A 17,778-nucleotide genomic window follows, 5' to 3' on the forward strand; every position below is an offset into this window, starting at 1 on the left:
TGTATTGGTCAGCCATTCCGTTATTCTTGCTACGGCGTCATTACATAATGCTTGAAGCAGGTCCAGTTTCTTGGCCACTACTACCACTGCAATATCATCAGCATATCCCACAATTTGCGTGTTTTCTGGTAGATCTATCTTTAGCACCCCGTCATACATTACATTCCAAAGCGTTGGACCAAGAACAGATCCCTGTGGGACGCCTCCTGTGATTTTGTACTCTTTTGCTCCTTGATCCGTGTCAAAAAGAAGTACTCTGTCTTTAAGATAGCTACCTATTATTCTGCGTAAGTAAGCTGGAGTGCCGAAGCTTTGCAGCGCTGCCATTATCTGCATCCAGTTTGCAGTGTTAAAAGCATTCTTGATGTCCAACATAATCAGTGCACAGAACTTCCTTTTATTTTGGCCTCCAGAGATAGCTTCTCTAGCTATATTGACGACTGTTTCTATTGCATCTACGGTGGATCTTGATTTGCGAAATCCATATTGGCTATTCGATAAGCCACCTGGTCTTTCTAGAGTCAGCTGTAGGCGCTCACTAATTATACGCTCGAAAATCTTCCCTAGGGAATCCAGCATACAAAGTGGCCTATATGAGGATGGTTGGTCCGGCTGTTTACCACGTTTCAGCAATAGGACAAGTCTTTGTCGTTTCCACGGGCGAGGGAACACGCCTTCTTGCATACAGGCATTAAAAAGATCAGTAAATAATGTAACCCTAGTTGTAATCGCGGCTTTAAGGGCTATGTTTGGTACTTCGTCGGATCCTGGGGATTTGTTATCAGCAACTCTTTTTGCAGCGTCCAGCACCTCTTGCTCTGTAATTTGCGGAATTTCCGTACTTTCTAGATCCTCGCTTGGATAAGTCCAGCGATCTTGCGCCGGGAAAAGTGTTTCAACAATAATATTCATCAGTATCGGGCACGTAGTTTGCTGTGATATCGGTCCTTTAACTTTGGCCATCACAGTTCTGTAGGCTGATCCCCAAGGATCTAGGTCGACAGTATCCAGCAGTTCCCTAAAGCATAACTTCTTGCTCTTTTTTATGGCATTTTTAAGTGCCTTTCTTTGTGCGACATAGGTGCTGTGTAGCTCTGCATATCGTGGTGATGAGCGTGCCCTCTGCGCTATTCTTCGTGCTTTGTGGCATTTTCTACGCTCTTCCGCAATTTCGTCAATCCACCAATATACCGGAGTGCGCTGTGCTTTCCCGCGACTTCTGGGCATGGCAGCATCACATGCCATGCATAGCAACTTAGTGATTTGAACCGACTGGTCTTCCGCATGCGATTCTCGTACTATGGCGTCCTTCCAGATAATGTCAAATATTTGTGGGTCGAAAAGGTGCTGTTTCCATTTCCTACTTTGTCGATGTCTTGCTGCTACCGTTCGTGGAGTTTCGAGCAGCTCTACGCTAATAGCTTTATGGTCGCTGTGTGTGTAGACGTTGCTTATGGACCATTTTGCTCGTCTTGCTATTTCGCTGCTAGCGAAGGTGAGATCTATAATAGGTCGTCTGGTACCTGTATCGAAGGTATATATCCCTGGTTCATTTAGGAGTTCTAGCCTAAAAGAAGTAAGGCTTTCGAGGAGAACTCTCCCTCTTTCGTTGGTTCGTCTACTTCCCCACACAGATGACCATGCATTGAAGTCTCCACACACTAAAAGCGGGTGTTTACCTCGTGCTTCAATGGTGATCCCGTATATCATGTCTTCGAACTCGGCGATGGTCTTGCTCGGAGGGGCATAGCAACTGAAGACGTATATACCGTTGATTTTTGCCCACGTGAATCCTGCTACCGTTGGCGTCATAATTTCCTGTAGGAGGCTTTCACTGAGGCTTTCACTGCTGAATCTGAGAGCCAACCCTGCTCCTGGCGATTTTTGTATTGTTCAGAGAGTACCACTATGTCATATCCTCCTTCATAGACTGTTTGGGATAATAGCTCTTGGGCTGCCTCGCAATGGTTTAAATTGAGCTGCAATACTCTCATGAGACAGTCATTTTGCTGCCCTCTCGTTGTGGGCATTTAAAACTGCCTAACTGCCTGGTATGACCTGATCTAACACTCAACCTACAAGTACAACATAACAATACACTCCGTGGCCAAACAACGGCCCATCGACATAATCCACCCCGCAGCATCAAAATACATGGTCGAAATTACAAATAGCTTGACGAAAGCGCAATACTCCGAACTTACCTACCACAACAAAAGAAGGCAAACCAAAATTTGTATGCCAGGGGAAAAGGTTTTTATAAAATCTAACAAAAAACTTGGTAATAAGCTCAGTAAACTTTATACTGAAAAGGAAGTTCAAAAAGATTTAGGAACCGCAGTCCTTGTTGATGGTAGGAAAATTCAAATAAGTAATCTAAGATAATTTCGTTTCATCCATAGGTTGCTTATCCTGACGGCAGCTGCATTAGCACGACCGGACATTTTAAACTACAACTATATTACTCACGACCTAAATTTGACCTCTTACGAGAACATCGCTGAAGAAACGTACAACCTTCTTGAAACCTTTCCACAGTCCCACATTAGAAAAACAGTGCAACTGGACTTGGACCGCATACTACGGCTACTATACTCATTAGCAATTCATCACCGTCACTCACGCAGCATTAATTTACTGGGAACCGCTCTTAAATTCGTTGCGGGAACCCCCGATATCGATGACTTTAACCAAATTCAAACCCGAACGGAATCTGATTGAAGCAAATGAGCAACAGACTTATTAATAACTTGACACAGGACATTTATTCGAGCTAATATCGGTCAGAAATAGAGCTTTAATTGACGATGTAGAATCAGCCCTGTATTCGGTCACTTTGGGAAAAATACAGAAATATACAGTTGATTAATCCAATATTGTTAAACAGTGATGAAGTTAACAAGTAAGGAAGGCTAAGTTCGGGTGTAACCGAACATTACATACTCAGCTGAGAGCTTTGAAGACAAAATAAGGGAAAATCACCAAGTAGGAAAATGAACCTAGGGTAGATAACCCTGGAATGTGTTTGTAGGACATGGGTATCAAATGGAAGGTACTAAAGAGTATTTTAAAAGGGAGTGGGCCATAGTTCTATAGGTGGACGCCATGTCGAAATATCGACGTAAAGGTGGACCAGGTGTGACTCTAGAATGTGTTTGTACGATATGGGTATCAAATGAAATGTGTTAATGAGTATTTTAAAAGAGAGTGGGCCTTAGTTTTATAGGTGGACGCCTTTTCGAGATGTCACCATAAAGGTGGACCAGGGGTGACTCTAGAAAGTGTTTGTACGATATGGGTATCAAATGAAAGGTGCTAATGAGTATTTCTTAGTTCTATAAGTTGGCGCCTTTAATGAGTATTTTAAAAATTAGTGGGTCTTAGTTCTATAGATGGACACCTTTTTGAGATATCGCCATAAAGGTGGACCAGGGGTGACTCTATAATGTGTTTGTACGGTATGGGTATCACATTAAAGGTATTAATGAGGGTTTTATAAGGGGGTGACCATTAGTTGTATATGTGAAGGCGTTTTCGAGATATCGACCAAAATGTGGACCAGGGTGACCCAGAACATGATCTCTCGGGTACCGCTAATTTATTTATATATGTAATACCACGAACAATATTCCTGCAAAGATTTCAAGGGCTTTTGATCTCGCACTGCAGGCCTTTTTTATTTTCTTCTACTTAATATGGTAGGTGTAACACCCATTTTACAAAGTTTTTTCTAAAGTTATATTTTGCGTCAATAAACCAATCCAATTACCATGTTTCATCACTTTTTTCATTTTTCGTAATTTTCGATAACGAAAAAGTGGGCGTGGTCATAGTCGGATTTCGGCCCGTTTTTTTACCAAGATAAAGTGAGTTCAGATAAGTATGTGAACTAAGTTTAGTAAGGATATATCGATTTTTGCTCAAGTTTTCGTGTTAACGGCCGAGCGGAAGGACAGCCGGTCGACTGTGTATAAAAGGTGGGTGTGGCTTCAACCGATTTCGCCCATTTTCACAGAAAACAGTTATCGTCAAAGAGTCTATGCCCCTACCAAATTTCACAAGGATTGGTAAATTTTTGCTCGACTTATGGCTTTAAAGGTATTCTAGACAAATTAAATGAAAAAGGCCGGAGCCACACCCATTTTGAAATTTCTTTTATTTTTGTATTTTGTTGCACCATATCATTACTGGAGTTGAATGTTGACACAATTTACATTAATACTGTAAAGATATAAACTTTTTTGTTAAAATTTGACTTAAACATTTTTTTTTACAGTGGGCGTGTTCGTCATCCGATTTTGCTATATTTTATTTGACACACATATAGTAATAGAAGTAACGTTCCTGCCAAATTTCATCACGATATCTTCAACGACTGCCAAATTACAGCTTGCGCAACTTTTAAATTACCTTCTTTTAAAAGTGGGCGGTACCACGCCCATTGTCCAAAATTTAAAAAATTTTATTTTCTGTGTCATAAGGTCAACCCACCTAGCAAGTTTCATCGCTTTATCCATCTTTGGTAATTAATTATTGCACTTTTCGGTTTTTCGTTCATTTTAAATAGCGATCTGGGATGAGTCCCCAGGAACCTACATACCAAATTTCATCAAGATATCTCAAAATTTACTCAAGTTATCGTGTTAACAGACGGACGGACGGACATCGCTAGATGAATTTCTGTTTTCGCCCAGATCATTTTGATATATAGAAATCTATATCTACCTCGATTAGTTTATGCCGTAACGGATTACCGTTACGCGAAGAAAACTAATATACTCTGTGAGCTCTGCTCAGCTGAGTATAGAAATTTACTAACCAGCAAGCACTCTACAAATATCACAATAACTGATTTACTTACAGTCTCACAATTGAAAATTTGTTTTTGTTTTTACAATTGTTTTTGTTTTTATCGGCCTATTGATAAATCATTCAAGGTTCGAATCGAGCTCAAGGCCAGAACAATAATTTTTTTCTAATGATAATTATTGTTATTTTTTAATTTTTCTAAATTTGAAAAATTGTATTTTGTTTTTGGAATAGTAAGTAGAAAATTTTTCAGACAACCTGCCATAGCTGCGCAGATAGATTCATTTCGAAGGGTGCTAAGCCTTCATCATCAGTACCCCTTAGGCATGCTGCGCTAACCATTTAGCTATACAGCGGTGGTTTTTTTGACTGGCAAATTTGCTACTTCTATTCCTTTTTACATACTATATTTGTTCAGTGTTGCGCCATCTGGTGCAAATCACTGATAATGCTGGATTTTTGTTTATTGTCAATTACTTTGTTTGACATTCCCAAGTGCTCATGGTTTATTAACAATTGTTTTTGTTTTTATCGGCCTATTGATAAATCATTCAAGGTTCGAATCGAGCTCAAGGCCAGAACTATAATTTTTTTCTAATGATAATTATTGTTATTTTTAAATTTTTCTAAATTTGAAAAATTGTATTTTGTTTTTGGAATAGTAAGTAGAAAATTTTTCAGACAACCTGCCATAGCTGCGCAGATAGATCCATTTCGAAGGGTGCTAAGCCTTCATCATTAGTACGCTTTAGGCATGCTGCGCTAACCATTTAGCTATACAACGGTGGTTTGTTTGACTAGCAAATTTGCTACTTCTATTCCTTTTTACCAACTATATTTATTCAGTGTTGCGCCATCTAGTGCAAATCACTGATAATGCTGGATTTTTGTTTATTGTCAATTACTTTGTTTGACATTCCCAAGTGCTCATGGTTTATTAACAATTGTTTTTGTTTTTATCGGCCTATTGATAAATCATTCAAGGTTCGAATCGAGCTCAAGGCCAGAACAATATTTTTTTTCTAATGATAATTATTGTTATTTTTTAATTTTTCTAAATTTGAAAAATTGTATTTTGTTTTTGGAATAGTAAGTAGAAAATTTTTCAGACAACCTGCCATAGCTGCGCAGATAGATCCATTTCGAAGGGTGCTAAGCCTTCATCATCAGTACGCTTTAGGCATGCTGCGCTAACCATTTAGCTATACAGCGGTGGTTTGTTTGACTGGCAAATTTGCTACTTCTATTCCTTTTGACCAACTATATTTATTCAGTGTTGCGCCATCTGGTGCAAATCACTGATAATGCTGGATTTTTGTTTATTGTCAATTCCTTTGCTTGACATTCCCAAGTGCTCATGGTTTATTAACAATTGTTTTTGTTTTTATCGGCCTATTGATAAATCATTCAAGGTTCGAATCGAGCTCAAGGCCAGAGCAATAATTTTTTTCTAATGATAATTATTGTTATTTTTTAAATTTGAAAAATTGTATTTTGTTTTTGGAATAGTAAGTACAAAATTTTTCAGACAACCTGTGTGTACATAAGTGTGGCTGCTTGCTCTATTATTGTTGTGCATTTATTTAGTAGCAGCATAGTGATGTATAAAACTGCTAATATTCGCCACAATACGAACTTCTGGGTAAATGTGAGTGACTGCGATGCAAACATTCACGGTGACATTAATAATACGGGCATAAAGCATACTATTACTTCTTATTTCTTACGTCTAAGTATTTTAATTTGTTCTTGTAATGAAAGAAGATGTTTCGGGCCACAATATACTCTTGTCAAGTGGGTAAAGTGGGGATGCATGACATGAGGACGTATTCGAAGAGTTCAACCGAAAGCTTGCTTTCAAGCATGTAATCATAAAAAGCTGTGATTTATATTTTGTATAACTCTTAGATGGATAGGCTGAAGGCTCGCCCTCAGGTGGTCAGGGTATTTGATTTAAGCCGGAAAATTCAGTATCCGCGAGCCTTCAAATTGCCTCATGATGATTACGTAGCGGTTTTCAAAATGGTACCATCGAAATATGCCAGTACATATTTCGTTCTTTTCAGTTTGTCTTAAAAAAAATAATATTGAATATTTAATTATTATAAGCCGGTATTAAGGTCATGAATTCTGAAATATTAAGTAAAAAGTGAACACACCATTAAACATACAAACGTAAAATATAAACGTTGACGTATAATTATTATACAAATAAAATATTTCTATTTTCGTTTAAAAATCATCACAAAGCAACGTTTATGATAAAATTTTGACTTCAGGAAAAGTTTTTAGTTTGAAAATTTGGAATAATAATTAAATTTGGTCTATGAATTAATATATACACATCAAAGCTGACTTTCCATTAGAACGAGTTACTAACATTTCCTAGATAATGAAAAATCAATGTTGCCGTACAAAAAAGCCTACTTCAAAGGCGGTTTTAAGCCAGGCCTATACGAGGGAGCCAACAAAATTTTAAAAGTTATTGATATAAACAAAAAAATCTATCAAAAAAATATCGTTTCGTTAATATCAAAATCTTAATCAAAAAAATAAAATTTGTCTTTGATTTCTCGAAGTTTGAGCCTTTTCTTGTGCTATTAATATAAAATAAACACAATGAATTTTGGAAGAGTGCTATTCTAAGCACGTTGAATAATTGATATACTTTATTGAATTGTTGCTCAATCCATACAAATTTTATCGTAAACAATTCTTATTTTCATAGTTATTACATACATTCTTGCATATTTTCTATAGTACGTAGTTATTACATACTTGCATACGTATGCACATATGTAGGCTACAAAGTCGCATTCATATGTGCATAGGTATGTATCACAGGAATACATATAAGCGCACACACAAGAACATGTTGGCGTAACCCTGCAAAAATCGTTGGATCATGTGGTCCACTGGAGTACCTACCATTATACTCCACTGTAATGCATGCATGGAGTACTCGCGATTTTTGCAGGGAAACAATTTGCTTGCTCGATATCAAACTGAAATAAAAGAAGCCTGAACTTACGAGGCGAATGTACTGAGTGCAATGGCATATCACGAGTCAAAATATATGTATGTATGTATGTATATAGAAATGAACGAATTTCAAGACATACTACAGTGTAAATTTTATATGGAAACAAGTAAAGGTGTCTAAGTTCGGGTGTAACCGAATATTATATAATCAGCGTGAGCTTCAATTGTACATTTCATTTCAGATAAATTACTTTTCTACATAACACGTGGCACCGCCCGTTTAAAAAAAATGTCTCCCCATTTCCTCTTACAATAAATCTTGATAAGTGAAATATCATTGATTCAAAACTATTTTTTGCTAAGTTATAGATTATTTTTCTAGTCTACGACCCTTTTAAACTTGTTTTATATCTAAGTTGCCGTGGTCTTTAACCGATCCCGTCCATTTTTACTAGAAATATTTTCTGCTATAAGGAAAATATGTGTACACGATTTCATTACGATTTAATTTTTCTTCAACTTATGGCTCCCGAAACAAAGAAAATTGCTTAGTCATAAAAGGGGCGGAGCCACACCCATTTTCAAAAATTTTAGTGTTTTCTAATTTAATGTTATAATTCAATTTAGAAAGTAAAATTCTATTGATAAAAAGCTCTTTTTCGCTAAGATATAGCTTATTACTTGGTCGTGGTCTTTAACCGATCTCGTCCATTTTTTCTAGAAATATTTCCTGCTATAGGGAACATTTGTGTACCAAATTTTATTACGATCCGTAAATTTTTCTTCGAGTTATGGCTCCCGAAACATAGAAAATTGCTTAGTCATAAGAGGGGCGGTGCCGCGCCCTTTTTTAAAATTTAAAGATTTTCCTATTTATTGTTATAAATCCACTTGGGAAATGAAATACCATTGATACAAAGCTCTTTTTTGCCTTTTATCCTTTAAAAATCTTTTATATAAAAGTGGGCGTGGTCTTTAACCGATTTCGTTAATTTTTCTACAAAGCATTCCTTATAGTAAAGGCAACCTCTCTGCCAAATTTTGTTACGATAGGTTTAACGGTTTTTGATTTATTATTAATAATATTTGTGCAATTGATTTCATAACAAAAGGGGCGGTGCCACGCCCAAATTTGGTGGAGATATCACAATATTTACTCAATTTATTGTGTTAACGGGCGGACGGACGGACATGGCTCAATCAAATTTTTTTTCAATACTGATAATTTTGAGATATGGAAGTTTATATCTACCTAGAACCCTTTATACCTGTACAACCAACCGTTATCCAATCAAAGTTAATATACTCTGTGTGCAAACCACGCTGAGTATAAAAAATACTCAAACTAGAAAACGAAATGCTTTTGAGATTGTTTATTGGTATCAGCAAAACAAAATTTTTTCGTTTGAAAAAAGTTATGCTAAAACTATTTTTTGAATGGGGCGAAGCCCTTCTAACACAACAACAACATAGTATAAGATTATAAATTTAAGTACAAAATAATTTATTTTTGTATAATTTTTTAACAATATTTCAGCTGGATGAGTTGCTTGTCAAACGAAACGCCAACCTTGATGCTGTTGTTGAGTTTGGTATCGATGACAGTTTTTTAGTTCGCAGAATAACAGGACGATTAATTCACCCTCCAAGCGGTAGATCCTATCATGAAGAATTTGCTCCTCCAAAACAACCCATGCGTGATGATGTAAGTTTTCTTTTAAATACATACCAATGTTATGCCAAAATGTAGTGGGAAAATAGGCTTATAATATGGCTTATTCTCTACAACAGTGGTTTCAAACTTTTTAAAGTAGCGACCCAAAAATGGTTTCCAATAAATCTGGAGAGTCATTATGACTGATGATCAGGGGTGGTCGTGGGCTTAGCACATGCTAAGCGACCATTAGTGTTGCCATTTTGGTGCTTTTGGAGCCAGATCTACCCCTTTTTTGCGTGTAGCTCCAAAAATTCCGGTTTAGCCCCTAGCTCTTTTTTGCCCTCTTTAAAATGCTGGCCCCTTTTTGGCTCCAAATCTGTTTCGGCAATACGTATTGTGAAATTTGTAATGTGTTTTATGTGTGTCGACGTTCTACTTTGTTTCGTTATTTTTGACGTGGCAACTCGGTACTCAACTGATAACAAAAACTTTAATCGATAAACTGTGTCATGAAGTTGTATATTTGGTTTCCAGCTTGTGCAACAGCCGGAGATTGAAAATAATTGTTAGCAAATATTATTTTCTTTGTATTTCAATGAAAAAACTATAAAATGTAAAACAAAAAACCATAAATCAACAAAAAATATAATTTTTAAACTTTTTTTGTCTTTCAGCAACTCAAAAATTTTATTTTTGAACATAATAAAGTGAATAAGAACTGATGAGTTAAGTTTCACAAGTAATAGTTTTTCAAGCGTTTCACCGCATAAGTTGTACCTCCTTTCATCCAAAATGAAATTCAAAGAAGAAAATTATTTTTCTACTGATACTTGCGTAGCAGGGACACCAAGAATGACTAATTCAAACAGCTCAGGAGATGTAAAGCGAATATTTTGATAATAAGTAAAAATGTTTGTCTTCATATACCGCCAAGCGTGTATGAAGGCTTTCAAAATTGTCAATTTCAGCAAATATAATAATAAGTTCGGAAACTTCATGATGAGGAACTACAGCTACTTTATTTTGAGCCATCTCATACAAAAAGGTACCGAGTTTCGAGCTTTGATGAGCGTTTATAAGCTCCTGGTGAACAGAGAGGCATATTTTAGTAATTTTTTTAGCGCCCTGATGTATGCAATACCCATAAATTTGCTCCAGCCTAATATCATATTCCTCAAGTGTTTCCAATACCGCCCCTTTTATTTTGTCCCCAGTGTGGGTGTGACAATGGTCTCATTCCGAGAGTTTTTACAACTACTACTAATTTTGAATTTCAATATACTGTAAGTTAATGCCTAATATTGAGCGGTCAAGCCGAGTAGCGGCATCAATTTTAATTGACACTAATTTCTTTCCAACCACATTTTTTATTTCGTTTTTTATTTCTATAGCACGATTACTTATTAACTCAACATTATGGGGGCTAATTGGATTCATATTGAGAGCTTTGAAGATGGGAACCACTATCACCCTGAACCCTTCACTGTCCAATTGCGACAACGGCCGCCCATCTTTTGTTACAATTTTTATTAACGAATTCTTAAAGGACTCTGGTTGTATAGAGTAGACATTTTAATTTTCTTTTTCGGTGGTTCGCTATTTTTGAAATTAGCCCTGAAACCTTCTAGAAATCTTCCGTGCTTCGTTATTATGTGGCGGTTTAAATTTGTCAAATGTTCGCCCGCCAATTTACTTTTGCACATTTTACATTGCGACTTTTTTTCTTCCTCGTTATATTGGTTGGAAAACGTCTCTAATGGCATTGCTTGCTGCAACCCTATTCCTGCCCATAGTATATTTACACGATATGATATTTACCCAGTTTATTGTTTGAGTTATTCAAGTTTTTCAAAATACTAATCAGAGAAAGAACGAAAATTTCAAACTGTAAGGTTTTTTCTGAGACAAAAAAATTTTTTTTGCTTTTGAATTTTAGTTTTCACCGAATATCTGAATATTTGGCTTAACTTTCATGCTATTTTGAAAACCTTTTAAATTGTTAATAGATATAGTGTCACCTTATAAGAGTTTCGACCCTTTAACTTGAGATTATAATAACTTTTTGTCTCCCGTACCTTACTTTCATTATACCTTTGACAAATATATACGAATTAAAAAAAAAAGATAAATATACAGACGAATTCATTGAAAGAAAATACGTAATATATGTCGCGACTTCATAATTAAATTAATAGGGAAATTAAGGCAACGCTTGCCGCACAATATAGAAACGCTTAGCAAAATAGATTTCGGTTGAAAACACATTGAGAATTGTAAAACCTCAAAGGTTTTCATATTTCACAAATGAAAAAAAAAAAGTATAGCTCTTATGAAATAAAGAGATCACAAATGCGTTGGAAAAATGTCTATCTCTTAAATTGGAAAATTGTGACTTCAACATTAAGTTTTTGGTTTGATGTTGAACAGTATAATTCCAAAAGCTTGTCGATTTTGTGCTGCCGCTAAGTAATGCTGAAGTTGCAAGAAACAAAATGAGTTTAGTTATGTTGAATTCGCGTCTGACAATAAGAAGTGGTCTTAAACGGCTGAATAAATGCTGTCATGACTTTGAAATAAACAACGATCTCTTAAAATTAATGAACACAAAAAACATTTATGAGTGTTGCAAAAATAATATTTATTTATTTTATTTTATTTTATTTTAATAATTCATATTCTGAGGACGAAATCATAGATTTTGAAGTCTAAGGCCCTTCAAACATATCTCGTCCCAACATAAACTTGAATATCGCACACGTGTATTTTAATGGTGATTCCTACACCGTATAATTGGAAAAAATTTAAATTAATTTTCATCAGCAAACATTTTGGCAAGTCGTATTTTTGGCGAACCTATAGCCGTGCCGTCATTGTAGTAGTGTTAAAAATACTTCTTACTTTTTAACGATACCTTACCGCCAAATGGCAAAACAGAATAAAAAAAAAAACGTATTTTTGTTATTAGAAAATATAAAATGAACTATAAAAACAGTATTATTTATGTCCCTCTCTTGTACCTTATTTTTTTTTCTTTTTTTTTTTACTGTACCTTTTTTATAATTTTGTTTAAGTTTGATTTGAAATAAATATGACAACTTACATTGAAAAATATACATATACTTTTAGCTCTTTTCGTATACATGTTATCCTTATCGCCCAGCTCTGGTTTAAACTGTTTTGTACAATTTACAAAACAATATACAAATTTTTGTTCTGTGCCATGAAAACTAAAAAAAAACTATATTTAGATTTTTTACCCATTCATGATGAAATTATTAAGGAACAAAATTATTACTTCTATTTTAGGTGACTGGTGAACCCTTGATTCGTCGTAGTGACGATACTGCTGAGGCTTTGAAGAAGCGATTAGAAGCGTACCATAAGCAGACTAAACCCTTGATAGACTACTATGCTATAAGGGGTCTTCATTTTAAAATTGACGCAGCGCAAAATGCGAGTGATGTTTTTTCCCGTATTGATAGTATTTTTCAAACACAACGTAGATCAAGGGAGAGATTATGAACTCAATGTAGTTGCATAGCAACTAATTAAAACTGGATGCCCGTTGCTATGACAAGTTGAACATTTTCATTTCTACGTAACAGTTTAAGAATCAAGTAAAAATCGTTAGATATAACTTGTATTGTAAAACATTTCTTAACGTTTTAAATAAAGGTTTATAGACGTTTTAAAATTATCATCTGAAACTGTCAGTGTGGCGTTACACAGGCTTTCCTCCGATTATGTCGTAATAATGTCAGGTGTTCTATGTAGTAGTAGAGGTTTACGCCGATAACATTTTCGGCGGCGGCGTACGATACATAGCAGAAACAATTTTAAAGTAGAGATGTTGCATGCGCGAAAAATAGTGTGAAGCAACCTTCACAAAACTCTAGTAGGTCACATTCACCACTCACCATAGCCCAATGTGTTAAACTACCACTGTCTATATTTATTATTTAACAATAAAAAAATAACAGAATTTTCATTTTTACTCTCTAAAACTCCAATCAGTGTATTTTGTGTGCTTAAATTATGTTAAAGTTTGTGGTGTGGTGGAAGTGGCCTACTAGAATTTTGTGAAGCTCCGCTGCTTTGTACCGAAGTTCGCGCATGCAACATCCTTATTCTTCAAAAATCTTTGTACATAGTATACCGGCGGCGACGCTGGCATACTTACATTAAATAACTTGATTTTCTTATTAAAAAAAATATTTAGGAAAGGTTTTGCTTATATGTATTTATATATCTTATTAAAAAAAATATTTAGGAAAGTTTTTGCTTATATGTATATAAGGAAATCGACGTTTTGAACATTTCGGACCTCCCACGGCAACCGATTCTATATACTGGAGTAATCCGAGGTTTTTGCCAGGACCAATGGCTGACATTTCAATGCAACGCTGTTCAAATTCTCGCGGATCGTTCAAAAAGTTTCAGGAGTAGCTCCTTGCGGAGGGACTGTCACTTCGCTTGCTTCAAGGAGGCTTCGATCCTAGCCCCGGTCCTAGGGACTGGTACTGCTGCGTTAACCAAAAAAAGGCGACTTACGGTAGGTTTCTTACTTAATTTAATTGGCGCTTAACCGTTTTCTTCTTAGCCGAAGCGTCATCTTTCATTCGCATAACATGGCCTAGCCAGCGTAGCCGCTGAGTTTTAATTCGCTGGACTATGTTGATGTCTGCGTAAAGCTCGCACAGCGCATCGTTAAATCTTCTTCGGTGCTCGCCATTTGCCAACGCGTATAATCTTTCGAAGAACTTTTCCCTCGGACACTCCCAGAGCCGTTTCATATAGCAGGACGGGTACGATAAGTGACTTGTAGAGCATAATTTTCTTTTGCCAAGAGAAGATTTATATTTTCAATTGCCTACCTAGTCCAAAGTAGCATTTATTGGCAGGAGTGATTCTTCGCTGAAATTCAGAGCTGATATAGTTGTTAGTGCTAATGCTGGTTCCCAAATAAACGTAGTCTTTTACTATTTCGAAATTATGGATGCCAACAGTAGCGGGGCTGTCAAGGCGCATATGCGCTGACTCTTTGCTCGATAACAGCAGGTACTTTGTTTTGTCCTTATTCACCATCAAACCCATATTTACCGCTTCTTTTTCCAGTTTGGAGTAAGCAGAACTTACAGTGCGGGTGTTCAGATGTTCAGCCTAATTAAAATTATTTTTTCTATTAATCGCCATATTGCCCATGGCACATTTTAAACGATTAGCATCAATACTGGCCTATTGTTTGAGCGCGCCAAAGAGCGCCACTAGTTTTTTCGGCTGTTTTTAACAGCTACAATTTCCCAAATTCGAACAGTAGCAATCCCAAGCACCAGTCGCTACCGCGCATCCTCCCTCTATACCATCACGGAACCTATAGATCTGGGACTTCGAATTCATACCTTCGTCGACGTCACTTTCCTAGAAGATCCCGGTCTATCTCCGGAAACTTTTCGACGGACTTCGTCCTCCTGCCAAGTACTAGGAGCTTTTTAGGACCTATGCAACTTGCAGCTTATATAGCTCTGACAGTTGTATCAGTCCTAATACTTATAGTCTTTGCTTGGCAAACGCAGGGCACGAGCACAAAACCTGCTCAATCGTTTCTTCCTCCACCAAGCACTTCCTACATCTGTTTGTCGCAGTGTCCAGTCAGAATACCTGTGAAAGAGTCTACAGCCCTCTCTTTTTAATTATAGGAGTAACTTTTCTAGTCTAAGGTTATAAGACCTACATGTGATCTTCGTCACTTTGCAGCCCCACGATTGGTTCCACGGATTTCTCTCTTTGTTGACCATATGCAACTATCACCTCCTCTTAATCTCGACCAATCTAATTTGGACGTTTACGGAGCAAGCTACAAGAAATGCGCCGTTTTTAGCATGTTCATTCGGTTTTTCATTCCCATCTATTCCCATATGCCCTGGGACCCAATATATATGTATGCTTCTCCCTATCCAGATTCTTTCCAGGGATTGCTTACACTCTAACGCACATTAAGATGCTGTGCTTTGGCTGATTATTGCCTTAATTGCTGCTTGGCTGCCAATAAAAAGTTGACTTGGCTGCAGTTTAAGCTATTTTCTGCTACCGCGTTGAAAACGGCTACTTCTTCTGGCTGGTAAACGCTGCAGTGATCTGGCAGCTTGTAGGACCCATTTATTTCCTAGTCATTACAGTATACCGCAGACCCTACTACTTCCACTACTTTGGAAACGTCGGTGTACACGTCCATCGCCTCGTCCGCCTCTTTGGGTACCCTTGCGCCAACCATCCACCTATATTGTGGCTCTAAGAGCGCCTTCAAAGCGCAAATCATGTAATCTGTTCGTGCTGTAATTGATAACGCTATACTGCTATGACCGTATGGTCAGCGCTCAAGATGCCCGAGGCACTGAGTCTCGTTTCATTTGATAACGCTATGTCCTTTTCCACCAGGTCCACAGGTGGAATGTGCAGAATGGCATACAATGCTATGCTAAGCATTGATAGCGTGAATACCCCCTCCACCAAACAAGAACTGCATAGTAGAGGATAGGCTTTAATATCGCTGTAGATACCCAATGAGAGAGAGAGGGCGATAAACCACATCTACATGACAGCTTTTTTTTACGTGCTTTTAAGTGCCGTCGAGACCTCCTTAACCCTCTGATCCACGTTGAGCTTCCACGACAAAAATGATCCCGTAAAAGTACCGCAATGACCCTGACATAGTCCAGAAAAAGTCCTGAAATTATCCCGACGGGATTCCGGACGGATCCCGAAAACCATCCAGAAATGATCCCGGAAGGGTCCCGAAATGACCCCGACGGGATTACAAATAAGGTGAAGCTAATTATAGAAGCATGTTAATAAGGCAGCAGGCGCGTTGAAGATAATGAAGAGTTACAAACAAACATACAGGTGAAGCTAATAAAAGCGTATAGAACGTAATTTGTAAAAACTGGCTCAGTTCAAAATTGCACGGCTAACTAAGCGGTTGCGAATAAAAATTATATTTGAACTACATTTACTTAAGCTACAGGCTTGAAACTTCGAGTATAGTTCAGAACCCGATGACAATGGAATAATAAGAAAAACAAGTAAGGACGAGACTGTCTCCGGCTGTGCCGAAGACTTCATACGTTTCATGAATGGGGCTGAACAATAATCTTATCCCATTCGTAATCTCCAAATAATGCGCTGTATAAGATACGAAATATATAGTGAACAGATGTACATACCTAAACGATTTCAAGATAAATATAAAAAAATGGCAAAAACCCCCTTATCTGAACGATCGGTTGTATTGGATATATATTATATATAGCTCCGATCGAAATGATTTTTACAGGAAATCTTTGATATATTAGAATATATATCACCAAGTTTCACGGTTTTATATTGGAAACTAAGGGAGAAATGGCCAAAAATATTTCTATCTGAACGATCGGTTGTATGGGATAGGTATATACTATATACATATAGCTCCGATCAAAGTTATTTTTCCAGGAAATTTTGTATGATATATTAGAATAAATATCACCAAGTTTCACGTTTTCATATTGGAAACTAAGAGAGAAATGGCCAAAAATCTTTCTATCTGAACGATCGGTTGTATGGGATAGGTATATACTATATACATATAGCTCCGATCAAAGTGATTTTTTCAGGAAATCTTCTATGATATATTAGAATAAATATCACCAAGTTTAACGTTTTTATATTGGAAATTAAGGGAGAAATGGCTAAAAGTCTTTCTATCTGAACGATCGGTTGTATGGGATATATATTATATATAGCTCCGATCGAAATGATTTTTCCAGAAAATCTTGTATGATATATTAAAATATATATCACCGAGTTTCACGCTTATTCTTTCTAAATGGCGACAGGAATGGCCAAAATCGTCTTATCCGAACGACCGGTTGTATAGTGGTCCGATCCTACCGGATCCGACAAATGTCTAATATAATACAAAAATACATCCTTGTGCCAAATTTCATTGAGATATCTCAAAATTTGAGGGACTAGTTTGCGTTCAAACAGACAGACGGACGGACGGACAGAAGGACATGGCTATATCAACTCAGTTCGTCGCCCTGATCAATTCGGTATACTTAATGGTGAGTCTATCTTCTATATTTCTCAACGTTACAAACATCTAACCAAAGTTAATATACCATTTCATGTTCATGAAAGGTATAAAAATCGCCGCTAGGTGGCGCAAGGATCGAGATATTCACAAAAATCGTATTCGTGGTTCGATTTGGCTCATATTTGGAATACATAATACATACAAGAACAGAAAGCGAACTATGAAAAAAATCGCCGCTAGGTAGCGCAAGGATCGA

General features: G+C 36.8%; 1 protein-coding gene across 2 annotated transcripts in view; it reads left to right on the plus strand.

Moving 5' to 3' along the window:
- The window catches only part of Ak2 (Adenylate kinase 2), a 165,586-nt gene extending 152,444 nt beyond the window's left edge, over nt 1-13,142 (plus strand). For both annotated transcript variants that reach the window (XM_067772949.1, XM_067772950.1), the window contains exons 3-4: nt 9,329-9,496; nt 12,755-13,142. In XM_067772949.1, coding sequence (XP_067629050.1) covers nt 9,329-9,496; nt 12,755-12,970 — 384 coding nt within the window. In that variant the 3' untranslated portion in view covers nt 12,971-13,142. The remainder of the gene's footprint in view (nt 1-9,328; nt 9,497-12,754) is intronic.
- The last annotated feature ends 4,636 nt before the right edge of the window (nt 13,143-17,778 follow it).

This window comes from Eurosta solidaginis, chromosome 3, assembly GCF_040869045.1.
Source record: "Eurosta solidaginis isolate ZX-2024a chromosome 3, ASM4086904v1, whole genome shotgun sequence".
NCBI lineage: Eukaryota > Metazoa > Arthropoda > Insecta > Diptera > Tephritidae > Eurosta > Eurosta solidaginis.